Source organism: Rhipicephalus microplus, chromosome 3 (assembly GCF_043290135.1).
Source record: "Rhipicephalus microplus isolate Deutch F79 chromosome 3, USDA_Rmic, whole genome shotgun sequence".
In the NCBI taxonomy this organism is placed as follows: Eukaryota; Metazoa; Arthropoda; class Arachnida; order Ixodida; family Ixodidae; genus Rhipicephalus; species Rhipicephalus microplus.
The window spans coordinates 164714876-164730009 of NC_134702.1; the positions used below are offsets into that span (position 1 = coordinate 164714876).

At 43.2% G+C, this 15134-nt stretch overlaps 2 protein-coding genes across 7 annotated transcripts in view; one reads left to right on the forward strand and one right to left on the reverse strand.

Annotated features, from left to right (window-relative positions):
* Positions 1-1229: 1229 nt before the first annotated feature.
* Positions 1230-9015, reverse strand: LOC119170592 (glutathione S-transferase 4). Its single transcript, XM_037421808.2, has 5 exons — positions 8830-9015; positions 4460-4518; positions 4085-4226; positions 3506-3676; positions 1230-1455 (listed from the first exon to the last, which is right to left on the reverse strand). Exons 1-5 carry the CDS (start codon positions 8968-8970, stop codon positions 1318-1320), a joined length of 651 nt encoding a protein of 216 aa, XP_037277705.2. The 5' UTR covers positions 8971-9015; the 3' UTR covers positions 1230-1317.
* Positions 9016-10555: 1540 nt separating this feature from the next.
* Positions 10556-15134, forward strand: part of LOC142803999 (uncharacterized) — a 96141-nt gene continuing 91562 nt past the window's right edge. Inside the window, exon 1 of one of the 6 annotated variants that reach the window (XR_012894415.1) lies at positions 10556-12536. The gene's annotated coding sequence lies outside the window, so the exon portion shown is untranslated. The remainder of the gene's footprint in view (positions 12537-15134) is intronic. The other 5 variants (XR_012894416.1, XM_075890451.1, XR_012894411.1 and 2 more) reach the window with 5 other exon arrangements.

Below are 15134 nucleotides of genomic sequence, written 5' to 3' on the forward strand. Positions count from 1 at the left end.
CACAATACTCATGCCATTTGTGAGGCTTTGACAATAAATACAAAAAAAAAGACAAAGCAATGAACGGGCCCAAGCTCATTCAATATGCATGCCTGTTGTGGGCTGTAACATCATTTACAAAATTCAGCCAGCTCCACCTCGAGTACGGTGATGAAACAGCTGAATTGGTGGCTTTCCCTACAATACGCTGTAGCAATTTTATGTTTCGCAAGCCTGTCAGGTATGTTGTATCACATCTTCTTCTTAAAAACGCTTTGTTAAGCTCTGAATGGCTAGCTTATTCACCATCTTTTATAACATCAGTGCGTCACGTGGAAAAGGTGTGACCATGGTACCAGTGCGCCATTCGCTGGCGTAGCTTTGCCCTTTTTTCATAGCGGAAGTTGTCTGTAATGGTATTTGCTGAACTTCTGTGGCTCGTATGCGTTTATGGTGATGAGAGTTTTCTCATAGGCCGCATACATTTAGGTGGCACATAACCTGTTTCTTTGGCTAACTTAACTGTCCTTCTTTTCTGTGCACCTGCACTGAGTAATCTGAGTTACCTGATTTGTGTAACGCTAATACGTCTACTCTGCCCAAAATAGCACCACAGCACCACGGAAACCGGTCAGCAAAGACTCGATTAAGAAGAGCTTCGCTGTTAAAACGGCAGTGCGACACAGGGTTTAATAAGTCCCGTGATTTCAGCTCGAATGTGCAAAAGTTGTCTATAAAGTATAGACAACCGATAAACGGTCTGATTTGACTGTTTTGCTCATAAATTTCAGATGGCTATTGCGCTTTCTCACCTTGTAATGCAAGAAGAGTGTGCTCGCTAAATTCATTTCCATGAAAATGTCGGCGACTGTGTGATACATACATGATGACAGCAGTATATCGGAAAGACTGTTTTTACGTACTTTAGTGTCACATATAAAAAGTGTACGTAAACCATGTGCCATATACTTTGTGTAGGTTTGTTATGGAAGAAAATTTGTCAATCAAGCTTAGTTCCGTGGTGTGTTATGTGCTAATGAAGCCGATAGGCTCCTTTGCGCTATTGGGAGAAGTCAGAACAAGAGTCTCGGTGAAAAGTAGCACAGTGTCTGCCAATACATAGGGGACATGGCTTGAAACTGACTTTCAGTTATACGGCCAGAGCACTGATTGAAAAAACATTCGTGTATTTCAGTATAGAGACAATTGTGCGAAGGAATGCGATATAGAGGACAAAGAACCGATCAATATAAATATTTCAAAGAAGAAATATATTTTTATTCAAGCAACGCGTCAAACACTTTGCGTCCTTATTTCGAAAGCGGAATTGAGGCATGTCTAGTGCACCATGTCCCACAGCTTCTTGGCTTGAGCAATGGCTGGGCCGAAAACTTCATTAAAATACGGCAATGCGCCCTTCACACGATCGTAGTACGCGGCAAGCTTTGGGTATTTGGCTCTGTTGACGCATGGAAGCTGCAAAAAGCAAAAAAAAGTTAACGACAATAATAGGTAGGTTGATCACTCTATTAGCCATGCTGAATTATGTACCAATACCTGAACACATGAAGGTAGCATTCAAAGCAAAAGCTAGTGTGTATTTATGTATTGTACATATTAGCGTCCCCCGTTTTATAAGGACCACACTCATATCTGAAACTTTTTCGGTCTTCTGCTGTAGCTCAAGCGCTAAGTGAGTGTATAAGACAATGGACGCTGGTCTTTGCTGCATTCTCTTAGTAAATGTAATACGGTGTTCTTCAGCGGTATATGCAATGTGAACATCCTTTAACGTGATTCGTTTCGTGCGAACGTCCTTTGATTTCTTTTCTAAAAACCATATTTTATCGGAGCTCCGCCGTTACTACTATGCCTATACTTTTATGTGTTTTTCTGTTACAGATAAAGCGAGGCTGATCTCTGAGATAGTGCATTTTACTTTTGTCGAGTGACAGTTTTTAGATTACAAGGTTTCTGCTTGTGGTCTTCATCACTCCGTTATTGCTCTCCTGTTTAATTGTGAATAGTATCTTTGTTTACATAACGTTCGACAGTTCTGCAGACTTGATCTACACAACTAGTTTGGATGAATAAAGTTCTGTACTGAAGTAAAGTAGCAAATTAAGCTAATTGGAACATTTTTGTGACAATAAATGCAGGAAAAGAACACGAAAACACAACGATGCACACGAAATAAATGCTGTCTAACAACATAAAGGTTGAATGAAATAAACATGGTAACTGTAATAATAAACGAATGCACTAATAACTTTATCAACCACAATCAAGCATGTAATCCCGTATGGTGTCGATAATAAACTTCAGCATCAGTGATAGTGGTTGAGGTCTAGCTCACGCACTTCTAATTGGCTTTTACGATTTCAAACACTGCAGCGATTTAACGTGTGCGCTGGTTCATCAGCCTCATCATGACAGCAGTTTTGTTTAGCTCAGCTGCGCAACTGCACTGCCAGAAATGAAGGGAAAGATGCGTAGATGGTGTACCTTTCAGACAGCTGGCGTGCTCCCTTAGATACACGTTGAGGCAACGTCCCGTCCGACCAATGTAGTACGTACCACCGCCAGACAAAGGGATTAAGTACACCACTCCGCTCGCACAGTCAGTGAAACGATTAGAGCTCTTTACAGATCAACTTTTACCGTCGACATCAGCTTGCCCCTTCTGAAAACTTTTTTCACCACAATTCCTAGTTTTTTGCCAGCTTGAAAAACAACATATATGAAAACAAAATTGTTCCTTGCCATAGTGACATCATTTCGCCTAACGCTCAGTGAAGTCCCTTTGGATGAATGCATGAAGCCTTTGGCAACGCATATTTAGTATGACGCGTAGAAAATACGCTGTTCCGGGTCGTTTCCATTAATTATTATTACATACTGGTGCATCGTCAAGATGGTTACACTTGTCAGTGTCACCACATTATCTATGCTCAATATATAGGAAGATTGAAAGTGTCCACATTGAGCAGTAGCAATGAACTAAACCTGCCTGGATACAAACGCTATATTTGGCACTGCACCACGGCTACAAAGACAGCAACGAGGACGTAAACTGACAGACGGACATTGAAGGGCCGCTGTACACATCGATCCACATGTCAAAACATGCTGCTTTCACGGGGGTGATTTTAGCACGTGGGAGTGCAATCCACGCTGGTATCATTCTTCAAGGTCTGCCATGAAACGTTAGAAGATGATAAAGATCGATCAAGGCTATTTGACGAAAATGACAATGAGAACTAGCAAGACCCAAAATGTAACTTAGATGAACATATGGATCATAGTAGAGATTGATCACGTATACAGCTTTGCACGCTAAAGCTGCATTTTTGTCGTAGGAGGTTTTCCTTCCATGCATCCTGACTATAGACAGAAGCAGAGAAGCGGGTTTTCTTTTCTTTCTTGTGTAAGACAGGATTGTTGCGTTGTGAGTGGTCAACCTGAACCTGTGTTAAGCTGATCTCACTGTCACGATAGGCTAAGAAAGCCACCATGCCCCACTTACCTCGAGATAGACAGCAACGTGACCGATCAGGCAGAGGTCAGCAAGCGTGATCTTGTCACCGGCGGCGAACTTGCTTTCTCCAAGTAGGTGCTCAAGACACTTGAGTACTTTTTCTTCGCACTCCTTCACCTCATCTGCACTAGGTTTGGTACGTTTCAAGCATCGAGCCGCCTGTGAAAAGAATAAAAAATAATAAATTAAAATACATGAGCTTCTTGTTGGGAAGAAAGAGATCTCTTTATACTTATGGCGGCTCTTACTTAACTTTAGGGTATTTCCGTGCTTCTTTATCACTGTGGAAATATTTGTTTTGCCTGACCATTAAAATCTATGCCTAACAAATATAAATTCAATAAAAGAAAAAAAAGGTGTTTACGAAAACTGATTTGAACTATACATGAAGATGCATAACCTAAAAAAAACTTTGAAGGAGCTTGATAGTGCAATGAAATCACTCGTGCCCTCCGCAACGGCGTACATATTAACGATATTCTAGTTTTAATACAATAAACTGCTACAGTTATAACAACATGTAAGCATGAATTGAAATATCACGACTTGAGAAAATCTCGTACTCACGAGATAGGTCCCTAGGATAGGGCTAATGTTGCCATTGGCTGCTGCAAGCACCTGGTCGATGCGAGCGCGTGTCTTGATGCAGTTAGGGTAGAGCTGTGACTCGGGAGCATACTTCCGAAGGAGATAGTAGGCAATGGCATTGCTGCACAAGCAGAACGATTGACGCGTTAGCAAGGAGCAGAGTCATGTAAAAGCTGCCAAAGTGGCGCTTACTTCGATTATTTTTTTTCAAATTTTTTTTTTCGTGAAAGCACTTTGTGGGCCCAGTACATGGTACATAGAAAGGCATCGAAAACTAAATGATATCATACAAAGCAGTTACCACATGCAGGTACCACATGTGTAACACAGAGCAGAATTAGGAATGTATCGCACCTCTCGTACACGATGAGGCCACCGTCGTCAATCGTAGGCACCTTGTGGAAAGGGTTTTTCTGCAAGAAATTAAACATAATAGTTCGCAATCTCAAAACAGCGGAATCGGTTTGCTATTTAACTGACACAAAATGTGCTATGGATGCATTCTGCAGTCAGTTTAAAGTCTCAAACGTCTGTGTTGTGGTCTGGTGTGAATCATTCGTAAACTCTCATAGGCTAGAATGAGACGAACATCATGAGGTACTGGTATAGTACGCTTGACACAATAACTACAAGTATTCTTTTCGGACCTAAATTCAAGTGTACAGTCAACCACTCAGACGACGAATTGAGAGAGCACTACAAATTTCAAGACTATCTGTTGTGTCGAGAAAAGGGAATCCAAATTTTCTATATAAAAGAAAATTTATAGCTTTCATTCCTTCACTAAACTCACTATTAATGACTTTGGTGCCCCACGCTGCAAAAAAAAAAAAAAGGAAGACGTGAACAATCGCCACCGTATGACCATTCAATGATACAGAAAGTCAAAAGTCTACCATTAACTACCTGCACAGTGGTAAAGGCTGTAAATGTTCAACACAGGGTAAAACAGTGCGAAACACAGAGCAGTGAAAAAGAAAAACCGCTCATACTTCTACGCAAACGTGCCTCATTCTGGTATCTCAATATGAAGTAAATAGAATTTCAAGAACAATAAAACATGAATTATGCCTGTCTACCTGGTTCACAGACAAAACAAAGGAATCGATCCTATATTTTGTTGATCCTCATCTTGAATACCAATTAGAACGTGACCTCCTGAAATGTTTCAACACACTCATTCATCGCCTACGACTCGGAATTGCTTATACAAAGTACTTCCTTCTTTGTATTCATCGCGCAACATCGACCGCATGTTCATGCGGTCACGACGACGAGGATATCTGTCACCTCTTGCTCGACTGTCCGAAACACGACACACACCGAAGGCGACTAGAACAAGAACTGCATAGGTTAGATCCTGAGCGACCATTCGGGTTGAATGAAATACTAAATCCATGGCCATCCAAAACAAACGGCAAAGCAGTGACGGTGCTGCAACAGTTTTTCGAAAAAAATAATATTTGTGACGAATACTGAGCGGACAAAAGTTAAAAGTGAGCGTGCCGTCTACGTGTTTGTTCAGCCCATATAGGAGAACTTTTGCTCTCACCCATGTAACGGTATATATGTATACATGCTATTGTTTTTTTTATATTTTTTGTACCAATTAAGTCGAAAGCGGTAGCCGTCGCGAAGTAACGGTTTCAAGAACTCCTTCGTTTATTTTCTATTTCAATAAAAAAAAGACGAAGAAATTTAGTGCTCTACACTTTGTTTATTAAAGTCTTTATTAACTTCAAATATGCAGACAGGCCTTAGTTTGTGCTGGAAAGAACATTGGCCTTGCCTTTACTACACCTGCGAATCAATGCTCATGGGTCAGCACGATAGTTTCTTGCTGAGGGCTTAGCGGCACATGCCGATGAGCTGTAAAAACATTAGGCCTGTCTGACTAGCATGACGGTGTATGTTTAGGCAGTGTGAAAAAACAAAAAAATTGCCGTAAAAGTCAAGATGACGGCGGCTAACCATAGCTTATTCACCACCACAAAAGCAGAACGTTCAGCGCGAGCGATGAAGAGTTTGCGTAGAGGGCTTTCAGCATCGTCATCACTGCTCAGCGTTTTTGTTGAAGAGACTAGAACATCGCGGTAGCTTCGCATATCGAATCGTTTTGCTTAGAAAAAAGTCACAGCATATCCACAGAGTGAATAATGATGAGTGGGGCGAAGTGTCCATGAGTCCGTCCATGCTTCCATCCATCCGTTCGTTCTTGCTTCCGTTTGTCTGTGCATTCGTCCGTTCGTGCGTCCGCGCGTCCATCTGTGCGTTCATCTGTGCGTTCGTCTGTGCGTCTGTCTATTCGCGCGTCCGTGCGTGCGTCCGCCTGTCTATACATCTGTACGTCAAACAGACAAACAGACAGACGATGAATGGACGTGCCCAGTGAATGATTCATGGTTTGCTGATAAAACCTTCCGAAGCTTCACCCCACTCATGATCATCCACTCCATGGATATGATGTGAGATTGTTACTACATGCAAGCATACACACAGGCGACGACCAACCCACGCCTTAAGGAGTTTCGCCCCTAAATATCTACTCGCATTTGGAACAAACAGCTCCAGCTTTAATCACTGCTGACATGGAACTTTTCAGTGTGCAATAAAAGACTGCACCTAGTAAATCGGTTGGCAGTGAAGTTAGGTGCTGTAGACAATACGGGTCCGGGATGTCGTCTCATGTCCCACGTCATATACCTGTCTTATCCTGTCATCTCACGTCATCCCTCGGCGTAACGCAGGCAAATTACCATAGCTAAGAGCAGTGTAACGTTGCGCAGCAGCATTGAGGCGAGGGGGGGGGGGGGGGGGTAGGGAAGAATGATGTGACATAGAGGAAATGAAAAAGGAAGGGGGTGGATACTGGAAGGTAAAACGCTGCGCGAAAAAGACAGAGACTAGAAGGAACATTTACAACAGATGACAGCAAACTATCAGCTTAAGTTTATTTCAGAAGACACCAATACACGCATAGAAGCTAAAGCATTGCACAGCATTCTGGGGCATCACAAGGCAAAAATCATGTAAACCACAGCCATGTGCAGCGTAGCCTTGTATAGTACACCAAAGGGGCGAGAAAGGAAACTGGTGAAGAAGAATAAATGGAGGGGGAAGAAAGTGAAGCGAAGCATAGGTGTGTGTGCGGTCTGGTGTAGGAACGGGTGAGAAACGAAAGCGAGGGTGCGCAATAGGGTTGTCAGCTTGAATAGCAGACAGAAAGGTGGAGAAATGAGGAGTAGAATGTAACGGATACCACAGTTTCGTATTGTTAAGTACAGGAAATAGGTGGAAAAGGGTTTTCAGATGACGGAGAGAGGAGTAGCAGGGGAGAAGGTGCCACTTCACCACAAATGATGCTATTTTTTCCTCGTCATCAACACCCAGCACGCTGCGGGATCGTAAATTAAGCGTCACCGATAAGCAAGCCAATTACCTCGGCACACATCTAGCCGCTTCGAGGTAGGAACAAACTGCGTACATTTTCGTTTGACGTAATACAGTGGAACCAATTTATAGCAATGCTCAAATGGCATGAAAATTTCATTGTAACCAATAATTGCTAAAAGAAGGCTCCGCTACAGAAAAAAGAAAATTATGGGGATGAGAGGCTGTTGCGACGAATATATATTATGAGATGTGAAATGGCAACACATTTGAGATAAGGATGGCAAGCTTCCTCTTTTTCGGACATGCTAGAAAATTATTACGTTTTCACGGGACTTTCACAAGCCACCAGCCAATGTAGGATACTGTCTTTCGTCGTGGATGCAGAAACTATTCAAAGTCCCAACTTTTTTCTCAAATTGCTCGCTTGACTGCATGAACCGAAACCACCACGCTTCCAGCACCATTGTAGAATTTAACTGTACGGTTCCACAACGCTGTGCAACGAAATAGTTGTGTGTTCGAAGAGCACCGGGGCAAAGTGCAGTTTTGGGCGGTGGTTCAGCGGCTTGAATTTCAAGGATATAATGTTCTATTACTTTTCAGTGCGGAAAGCCATCAACCTGAATTCATTGCTATAACCGATAATGTGGCGGGTGGGAATTGATGTAAGTGGCCTATTTCACCATAGAAATCATACAAAGTTTCATGTTGCAGCATCTTCTCATTGTTATCATCGATATATTGTTAAAACCAGTATTGTTATTGTTATAAGTAGGCCCCGCCACGGCAGTCTAGTGGCTGAGGTACTCGGCTGCTGACCCGCAAATCGCGGGATCAAATGCCGGCTGCAGCGGCTGCATTTCCGATGGAGGCGTAAATGTTGTAGGCCCGTGTGCTCAGATTTGGGTGCACGTTGAAGAACCCCAGGTGGTCAAAATTTCCGAAGCCCTCTACTACGGCATCTCTCATAATCGTATGGTGGTTTTGGGACGTTCAACCCCACATATCAATCAAACAATTATAAGTAGGTTCAACCGTACAGCTTCGCTCTGTTTATACAGTCACAAATAAACAGACAGTCAGTGGCGTTATTTTTTTTTTTTTGCAGAATTCAACAATACTAGCCATATACCACTGAGACTTGCCTATACAATTTATTTTACAATTTCTTTTCTAAATGGTAGGCGCAATTGAGCTTTGTGCAGAGAGAAAAAATAATAAAACTTGTTTTGGTAAGGGCTGTAGGGACTAAAACATGCACAGTCACTTTGTCAACAACACGCAAAAATACGAAATAAGGCCCATGTTCATTCCACAAATAGTGATATTACCTTGATGAACTCCGCAGAGCGGTGTTCTCCTTTGGCGCAATTGATTTCTTTGATGCTCAGCTGAACGCCAATCTCTTTCGCCAAGCACCGAATGAAGCTGCAATGTGGGCTGCCCTCAAGGTTGTACAGCAGGACCGGCATGTTGATCTCTGGCGACGAGCGGAAAAATCTCTAATGTGCGGCTGCGGCGGACCAAGAACATATATATATACTACAGCGACTGCTGCGTAAGAAAGGAGAAGAAGGAAGAAGCCTGTGGGGGAGCACGGAGCGGCTTGTTTGAGTAAGCGACAGTTTGTTTCTTATCTGGCGAGACGCAATATAAGCGGCCAGAAGGTTGCCGGAAAAGCGTGATTGCGTATAAGCCCCGCTGTGAGGCTCTATTAATAATTGCGGTCACGTACAGCAATGACTCTGCTACCGCAGCTTTCAATAATGGTGGTTGGACGGCGATGGAATTGTAAAAGTTGGAAAGACAGATATAAAAACACTCAGCCGATCGAGTAGTGAATTTACCTAGGGAACAGTGAAAAGATGTCTATTGCGTTATACAGTGCAACCCATTCAAGCCGAAAAAAAAATCATTGCTCGTGGCTTAGCGCTGTATAAAACGTAACAAGCTTAATCCCCGACAAGTCAGAACTTGTATTGGGCTGTTTCTGGCATTCGTTTGTCGCATTTAAGACCGCGTGTGTGCATATCTATTCTGTTCTTGCGCGGTTGGTTTGCCGGTTGACTTATGACGTTTTATGCCCCATAGTTAGGTTGTCAAAAATCGCGTCTTCAAATGCCATGTGTATTCATCTGTGCTGTGTTTTCTAATGTACACAATTGTCACGTGGTAAGCTGGTCTCTGGCATTTCACTACTTTTCTCTTTGTGTTCAAAATGGAGAGTTATATTTGTTGCACAGCTTTCTCTGCCATTTTATAATTGAATCATCCAACCCGTCCGCATAGCGTTGCTCAGTAAACCAGAGGAGGAATAGCAATTCATGCTTACTGAGTTGCTAAAGGAGAGCAGAAAGGTAGGTTTTAACTTAGTCTGCAGAAAACGAAAGCGATGTACGGTGACCTCGGAAGAGAACAGCGCTTCCAGATAGGTAGCGGTGCACTTAAAGTTATAAAAAAGTACGTCTACTTAGGACGTCTAGCAACCGCGAAGCCGTACATTCAGATTGAAGTAACTACAAGAATAAAAATCTGGTGGAGCACATTTTGAAAGCATTCTCATATCAACACTGGTAGATTGCCACTATGCCTCAAAAAGAAGGCACGCAACAGCTGCATCTTACCCGTACTTACCTACGGAGAAAAAACCTGAAGGATTACAAAGAAGTTTCAACTTAAGTTGAGAACGACACAGCGACCAAGGAAAAGAAAAATAATAAGTGCAACCTTGGGGGAGAAGAAGAGAACAGAGTGTATTAGGAAACAAACGCGTGTTAAGGACATCCAAGACGAAATCAAGAAGAAATGGTCATGGGCTGTGCATGCAGTGCGAAGGCAAGGTAACCGCTGGTCATTAAAGATCATAGACTGGACTCCAAAAGAAGGCAAGCGGGTAAGGAGGAAACAGAAAGTTAGGTAGGCAGTTGAGGTTATAAAGTTTCAGGGTATAAAGATGAAGCAGTAAGCACAGGACCGAGTTGAATAGCGGAACACGGGAGATGCCTATGTCCTGCACGTGGGCGTAGCCAAACCGATGATGATGACTATGATCACCCTTCCTTAGCATAGGATTACGAAAAATAGTCAGCCTTTCATGTAGCCCGTTATTGCGGAATATCGGCTTTTGTGTGGTTTCGTAGTAATAAAATTAACCGGGTAGATCTCAGTCAATGTTTGAGAATTACTGTGACTGGCTACTTTTTGCATGTCGAGGTCAATAATGTATCAAGAATCTATTGCTCAGCGGCGCTTTATTCTCGAAAGCCCGTCACCAAGCTTTCATATGGACGTTTTTTTTTTCGGTGCTATACTGAAATGTGTAATTCCAGTTTCGTAGTTATTTGAAGACGAAATGTAGGCTCAAACACGGTCATCAAAGAGAAACTTGCCGACTGACTTGGGACAGCGTACGCGGTCTGTAGATACCTGTTTTATCGAGTTGAATATTACCGCAAAATTGATTCCTTCTCAGAGTATTCCACCTGCAACTAGTTGTTTCTCTTTCGTGTCACGCTAGTTAAAATATGCCTTTCCAGTATGGTATCAACTTAGCAGTTGAGGACCATCTTTCGTAAGCGAAAGTTTATACAATCTCTTAAGTAGACACTGCTCAAATTCCAAGCATTTTTTACCGTTCCGGAAGCGGTTACATTGGAGGCCATAAACCTATGATATTACTAAATATGCACGTTATTTTATATACAGTCTAATGAATTTTTAATGATAATAGTTGCAAGAGTATATTAGTTGTGGCAAATAGAAGCTAATTTACAATCTTTTTGCGTTTGTATAGCGAAATAACCGTTTACAGCAATGCCCACGTGCGACATTATCGCTCATAACAATGAATTGGGCCTGTTTCGCTGTTTGAAAGATTATGGAACACAAAATTCCCCCGAAAAAGCAAAAAATAGTAATTTAAACTATCAAAGCCTCGTCCACGATCTCAACATCCCCCATCGTTCCTTCAGAATTACTGTAGGCTTTGCCACTGAACTAGCAATGCCAAAAAGCTTGTTTTCAAAACACTTTAAAGGGTCCCTCACCAGGCCCCATAACGAATCTTAGTTGGACCGAGGGAGTTGTGTGTCTAATCAAGAGTCTCATGGCACACATGTTGTTTTTTTCAACCGGTTCATTACGAGCTGAGAAAAACAGAATTTTTTTCTTGGAGCGGCACGAAAGGAAGATGCGAGGAGGCGTGCTCGAAACCCCTGCCGCTCTACACGCGTGTCATTCACAAGCCAAATCTCTTCTCTACCCTCTCCGGCATCCGGCCAAGAGGTCATGTGCGTCTGACATGCCCGAACAAGCCCCATCCCCGAGCACGCGAGTGGCGTTGTTGTGTTGACCAGCGTTATTTTGTGGTCTACTGCCTGTTTCTGCTGGGTGGTTTGAAAACGCTGGCTTAGACGTGCTAGAATAGACGACCATAATGAGTGCTCGAACGTGCTGGACCATAAATTTCTTTTTGAGGACTATACTCGGTGACAACTTTCTGTGGCAGCACAGCCAAGTCTACGATGCCCAAGCGCGTCCTTTTTTACTATGCTTCTGCATGTAGTTCACGAATGTCAAGTTTTGTAGATTGCTTAGCATAGTGAGAGATATCAAAGGAAAATATGTAAATATTATGTTCAAGATTGTTTGGGTTATTATTCAGGAGCATCATCCGTAAAGGTTTTCTGTTCTTTGCTGTTTCTAGCTTTCAGGTTTTCTGGTGCAATTCGACCTTTTTCCTGTTAGGTAAACAACGATGGCGTCACTCGGTTCCAGCAAGTTCACATCGAAGCTTGTGAGCAAGTACGAGTGAGTGTTCGTCAGGTGATTTGCTTTCATGAAGCAGGTAGAAACGAGGACAGTGATGCATCGTGAAATATTTTGTTTCCCGCACATGCAATCACGGAGTATTTGTGTGCAAGTGATATGATCAGCGGAAGTGGGACTCTAATTGCTATAGCCGCCTTGAAAGTGACACCGGAGACCTGCCAGTCTTCAGCAACACCAGCTGCTTGGATGAAAGAGTGCCATTGGAACTGTACGTAAACCAATGAACTTTTTTTTCTAAAGTGCATCGCACACGTAGTCTGTGTTTAGGCTGCCTAATATTGTGTATACGATAACGTTGAAGATAGCGCACCGTAACACCGCTCCCGACGGCGTCTACGGAGGGAGTCCTTCCTCGCGCTTTGCCTGGGTAACAGACGCATTCGTGTATATTACCCTGTTGATTGTGCAAAAACAGCGTTCTTGGCCGAGTAATGATTGCGTTACACCAACTTCAATTTACGAACGTCACACGCCTGCTCATGACCGATCGGTGTCAATATTTCTGCTTCCCGTCGTTGCCTGCCCGTCCCCTAAAGATAACGTGAGCTTCTCTAGAGAGCTCTTGCGTCTCTGAAAGAAAGAAAACAATGATGCCGACCAAAAATGCACTGGAATTTAGGAAATTATTTCTTGGCTTTACTTTGTTCCTATCGCCCAGCACCGAGGCCGTAATATATCATTTTTCTGAAATAAATCTCAACACTTCTGAATAGCTTCATGTTCTTTCCCTCCAAAATGAACATTTTATGTAATTCTTCTCATATATATGTAAGATTTATTGCATGGTGGTCGTAAGAAAGAAATGGCAGATCCCACGTACACTGGGAATTGACGATATGCGAAGCACGAGTTTGGAAGGTTGATATGTCACTCTAAATTCAGCACATTGTTACGAGGTGGAGGTAAATGATGCCGAACATGAAGTACGTGTCATGATTATCATTTTTGTATGTGTCGTTTACCTTCGTCGCCTAATCATGTCCCGTGATATTGAATTTAGTGTATGTGCAGCTAGCGAAACGGCCGCGAGCACGCTATGAGCGTGATATGTTGTCATTTTTTAAAATGACACGCTTGTGAGCATTATTATGTTTGCACCAGTCATATACTTTCGTCATGCATCGACGTCATGTAACACCAAATTTGGTATATATGGACCTAGCAAAACAGCCGCGAGGGCATCATGAAGGGCCAATATACTCCAATGTAGCGTTGACGTGCGCGCACGCTAGGCACAGCGATGGTACGTTAGCAAAACACGGGCGCTCTATAGTCTGATGCCAGGTGCGACTGGCGCTGCAGGGTCCGTCAGCGCGGCCTGACGGCAACCGGCACAAAATGCGACATGCTGCAGTTCGCGCCGATGCGTTACCCAGGCAGCACTGTGTGTCCCTCTTTTCGTGACAAAGGAACGCCGGACGTGGCGAAGCGCGCATGCGTCAAAGCAACGCAGCATGGCGCGCGCCTGCGAGTATAGGTTAAAGTGCCAACCACTGGCACGCGTATGCTTGCGCCTACGCGTCAAAAGCGTCTAGTCGCGCCTGTGGAGGAAAAGGGCGTGCAACTACTGGCACGCGTCGACCACGTTGACGCCCACGCGTCCAAGGCCGATGCGCAATGTTGCTTGATCTTTTGGCTTGGAACTGTCCAAGTTCAGCACAGAACGGCACGTTCTCAACTGGAGCGGCAATGTATGTTTCAGAGGATATGAGAACACGTTAACAAGTTGATAGTGCTTCAACCACCACAGTTTAGACTATTTTAGAGGTAATTGACATTTCAGTGCCCAAAGTAACTACAGCAGTAGCACCAGAAATCAACATCGGTGCGTGTGCCGCTCCCGCGAATGAACATTCGCGTCTAGCATACTGTACGGCTATCATAGGCGTGTGCAGGGCTCTCCTTAAGGGGGGGGGGGGGGCAAAAGTTTGTCCCATTGCCCCTCCCCAGGGCTGACTTAGCACTCCCTCCCTATTATGTTAATATATGGAATTGACATTGAGCTCCCCCCCCCCTCCTCTCTGCGGTGGATGAGGCGTGGCTGCCTTCCTGATCAGGTTTACAAACCACCGGGTTTCTAGACCTGCACTACCAAAGTTACTAACAATATCTTGTATATGCTGGTACCTTCAGTATATTTACACAACATATTTTATATCTGTCAACTTAATAATCACGCCTGCAACTTCATGATCTGAGAAATTTAAGTCAGTCATAAGACTACAATTGAGGCCAGAGTAGCAGGCTTTCGGTTGATGTGTGTGTTCGAAATATCCTCTAATGCAACAAAGCACACCCATTATTGACACAAGAGATATTGGTCATAAGATAGGAACCAAATACTGCGTAGAATGCCTTCGGGCATTTTCCATAGCTGAAATGTGCTCTAATGCAACCAACTGTGCCTGACACTTCATGATGTGACAGATATTGGTCAGAATATTTCAACTGAACCTTGCACTGGAAGACTTCTGGACGTTGTCTTTAGTCAAAGTATTCTCTAAAACGACAGACGACACCCAACTGTTCATGAAGCGACAGATATCGGTCATAATATTAGAACTGAAACCTCAATACAAGACTTCTGGACGTTGTCTTTAGTCAAAGTATTCTCTAGAACGACAGATGACACCCAACTGTTCATGAAGTGACCGATATTGGTCATAATATTATAACTGAAACCTCAATACAAGACTTCTGGACGTTGTCTTTAGTCAAAGTATTCTCTAGAACGACAGACGACACCCAACTGTTCATGAAATGACAGATATCGGTCATAATATTATAACTGAAACCTTAATACAAG

Bases quoted from the DNA above. Each gene is read 5' to 3' on its own strand.
- LOC119170592 (XM_037421808.2), bottom strand. From the start codon at position 8,970: ATGCCGGTCCTGCTGTACAACCTTGAGGGCAGCCCACATTGCAGCTTC. The intron at 3,677-4,084 runs GTGAGTACGAGA...TTCTTTTCACAG, and splicing joins CTATCCTAGGGACCTATCTC to GCGGCTCGATGCTTGAAACG. The intron at 1,456-3,505 runs GTAAGTGGGGCA...TGCTTTTTGCAG, and splicing joins ACGTTGCTGTCTATCTCGAG to CTTCCATGCGTCAACAGAGC.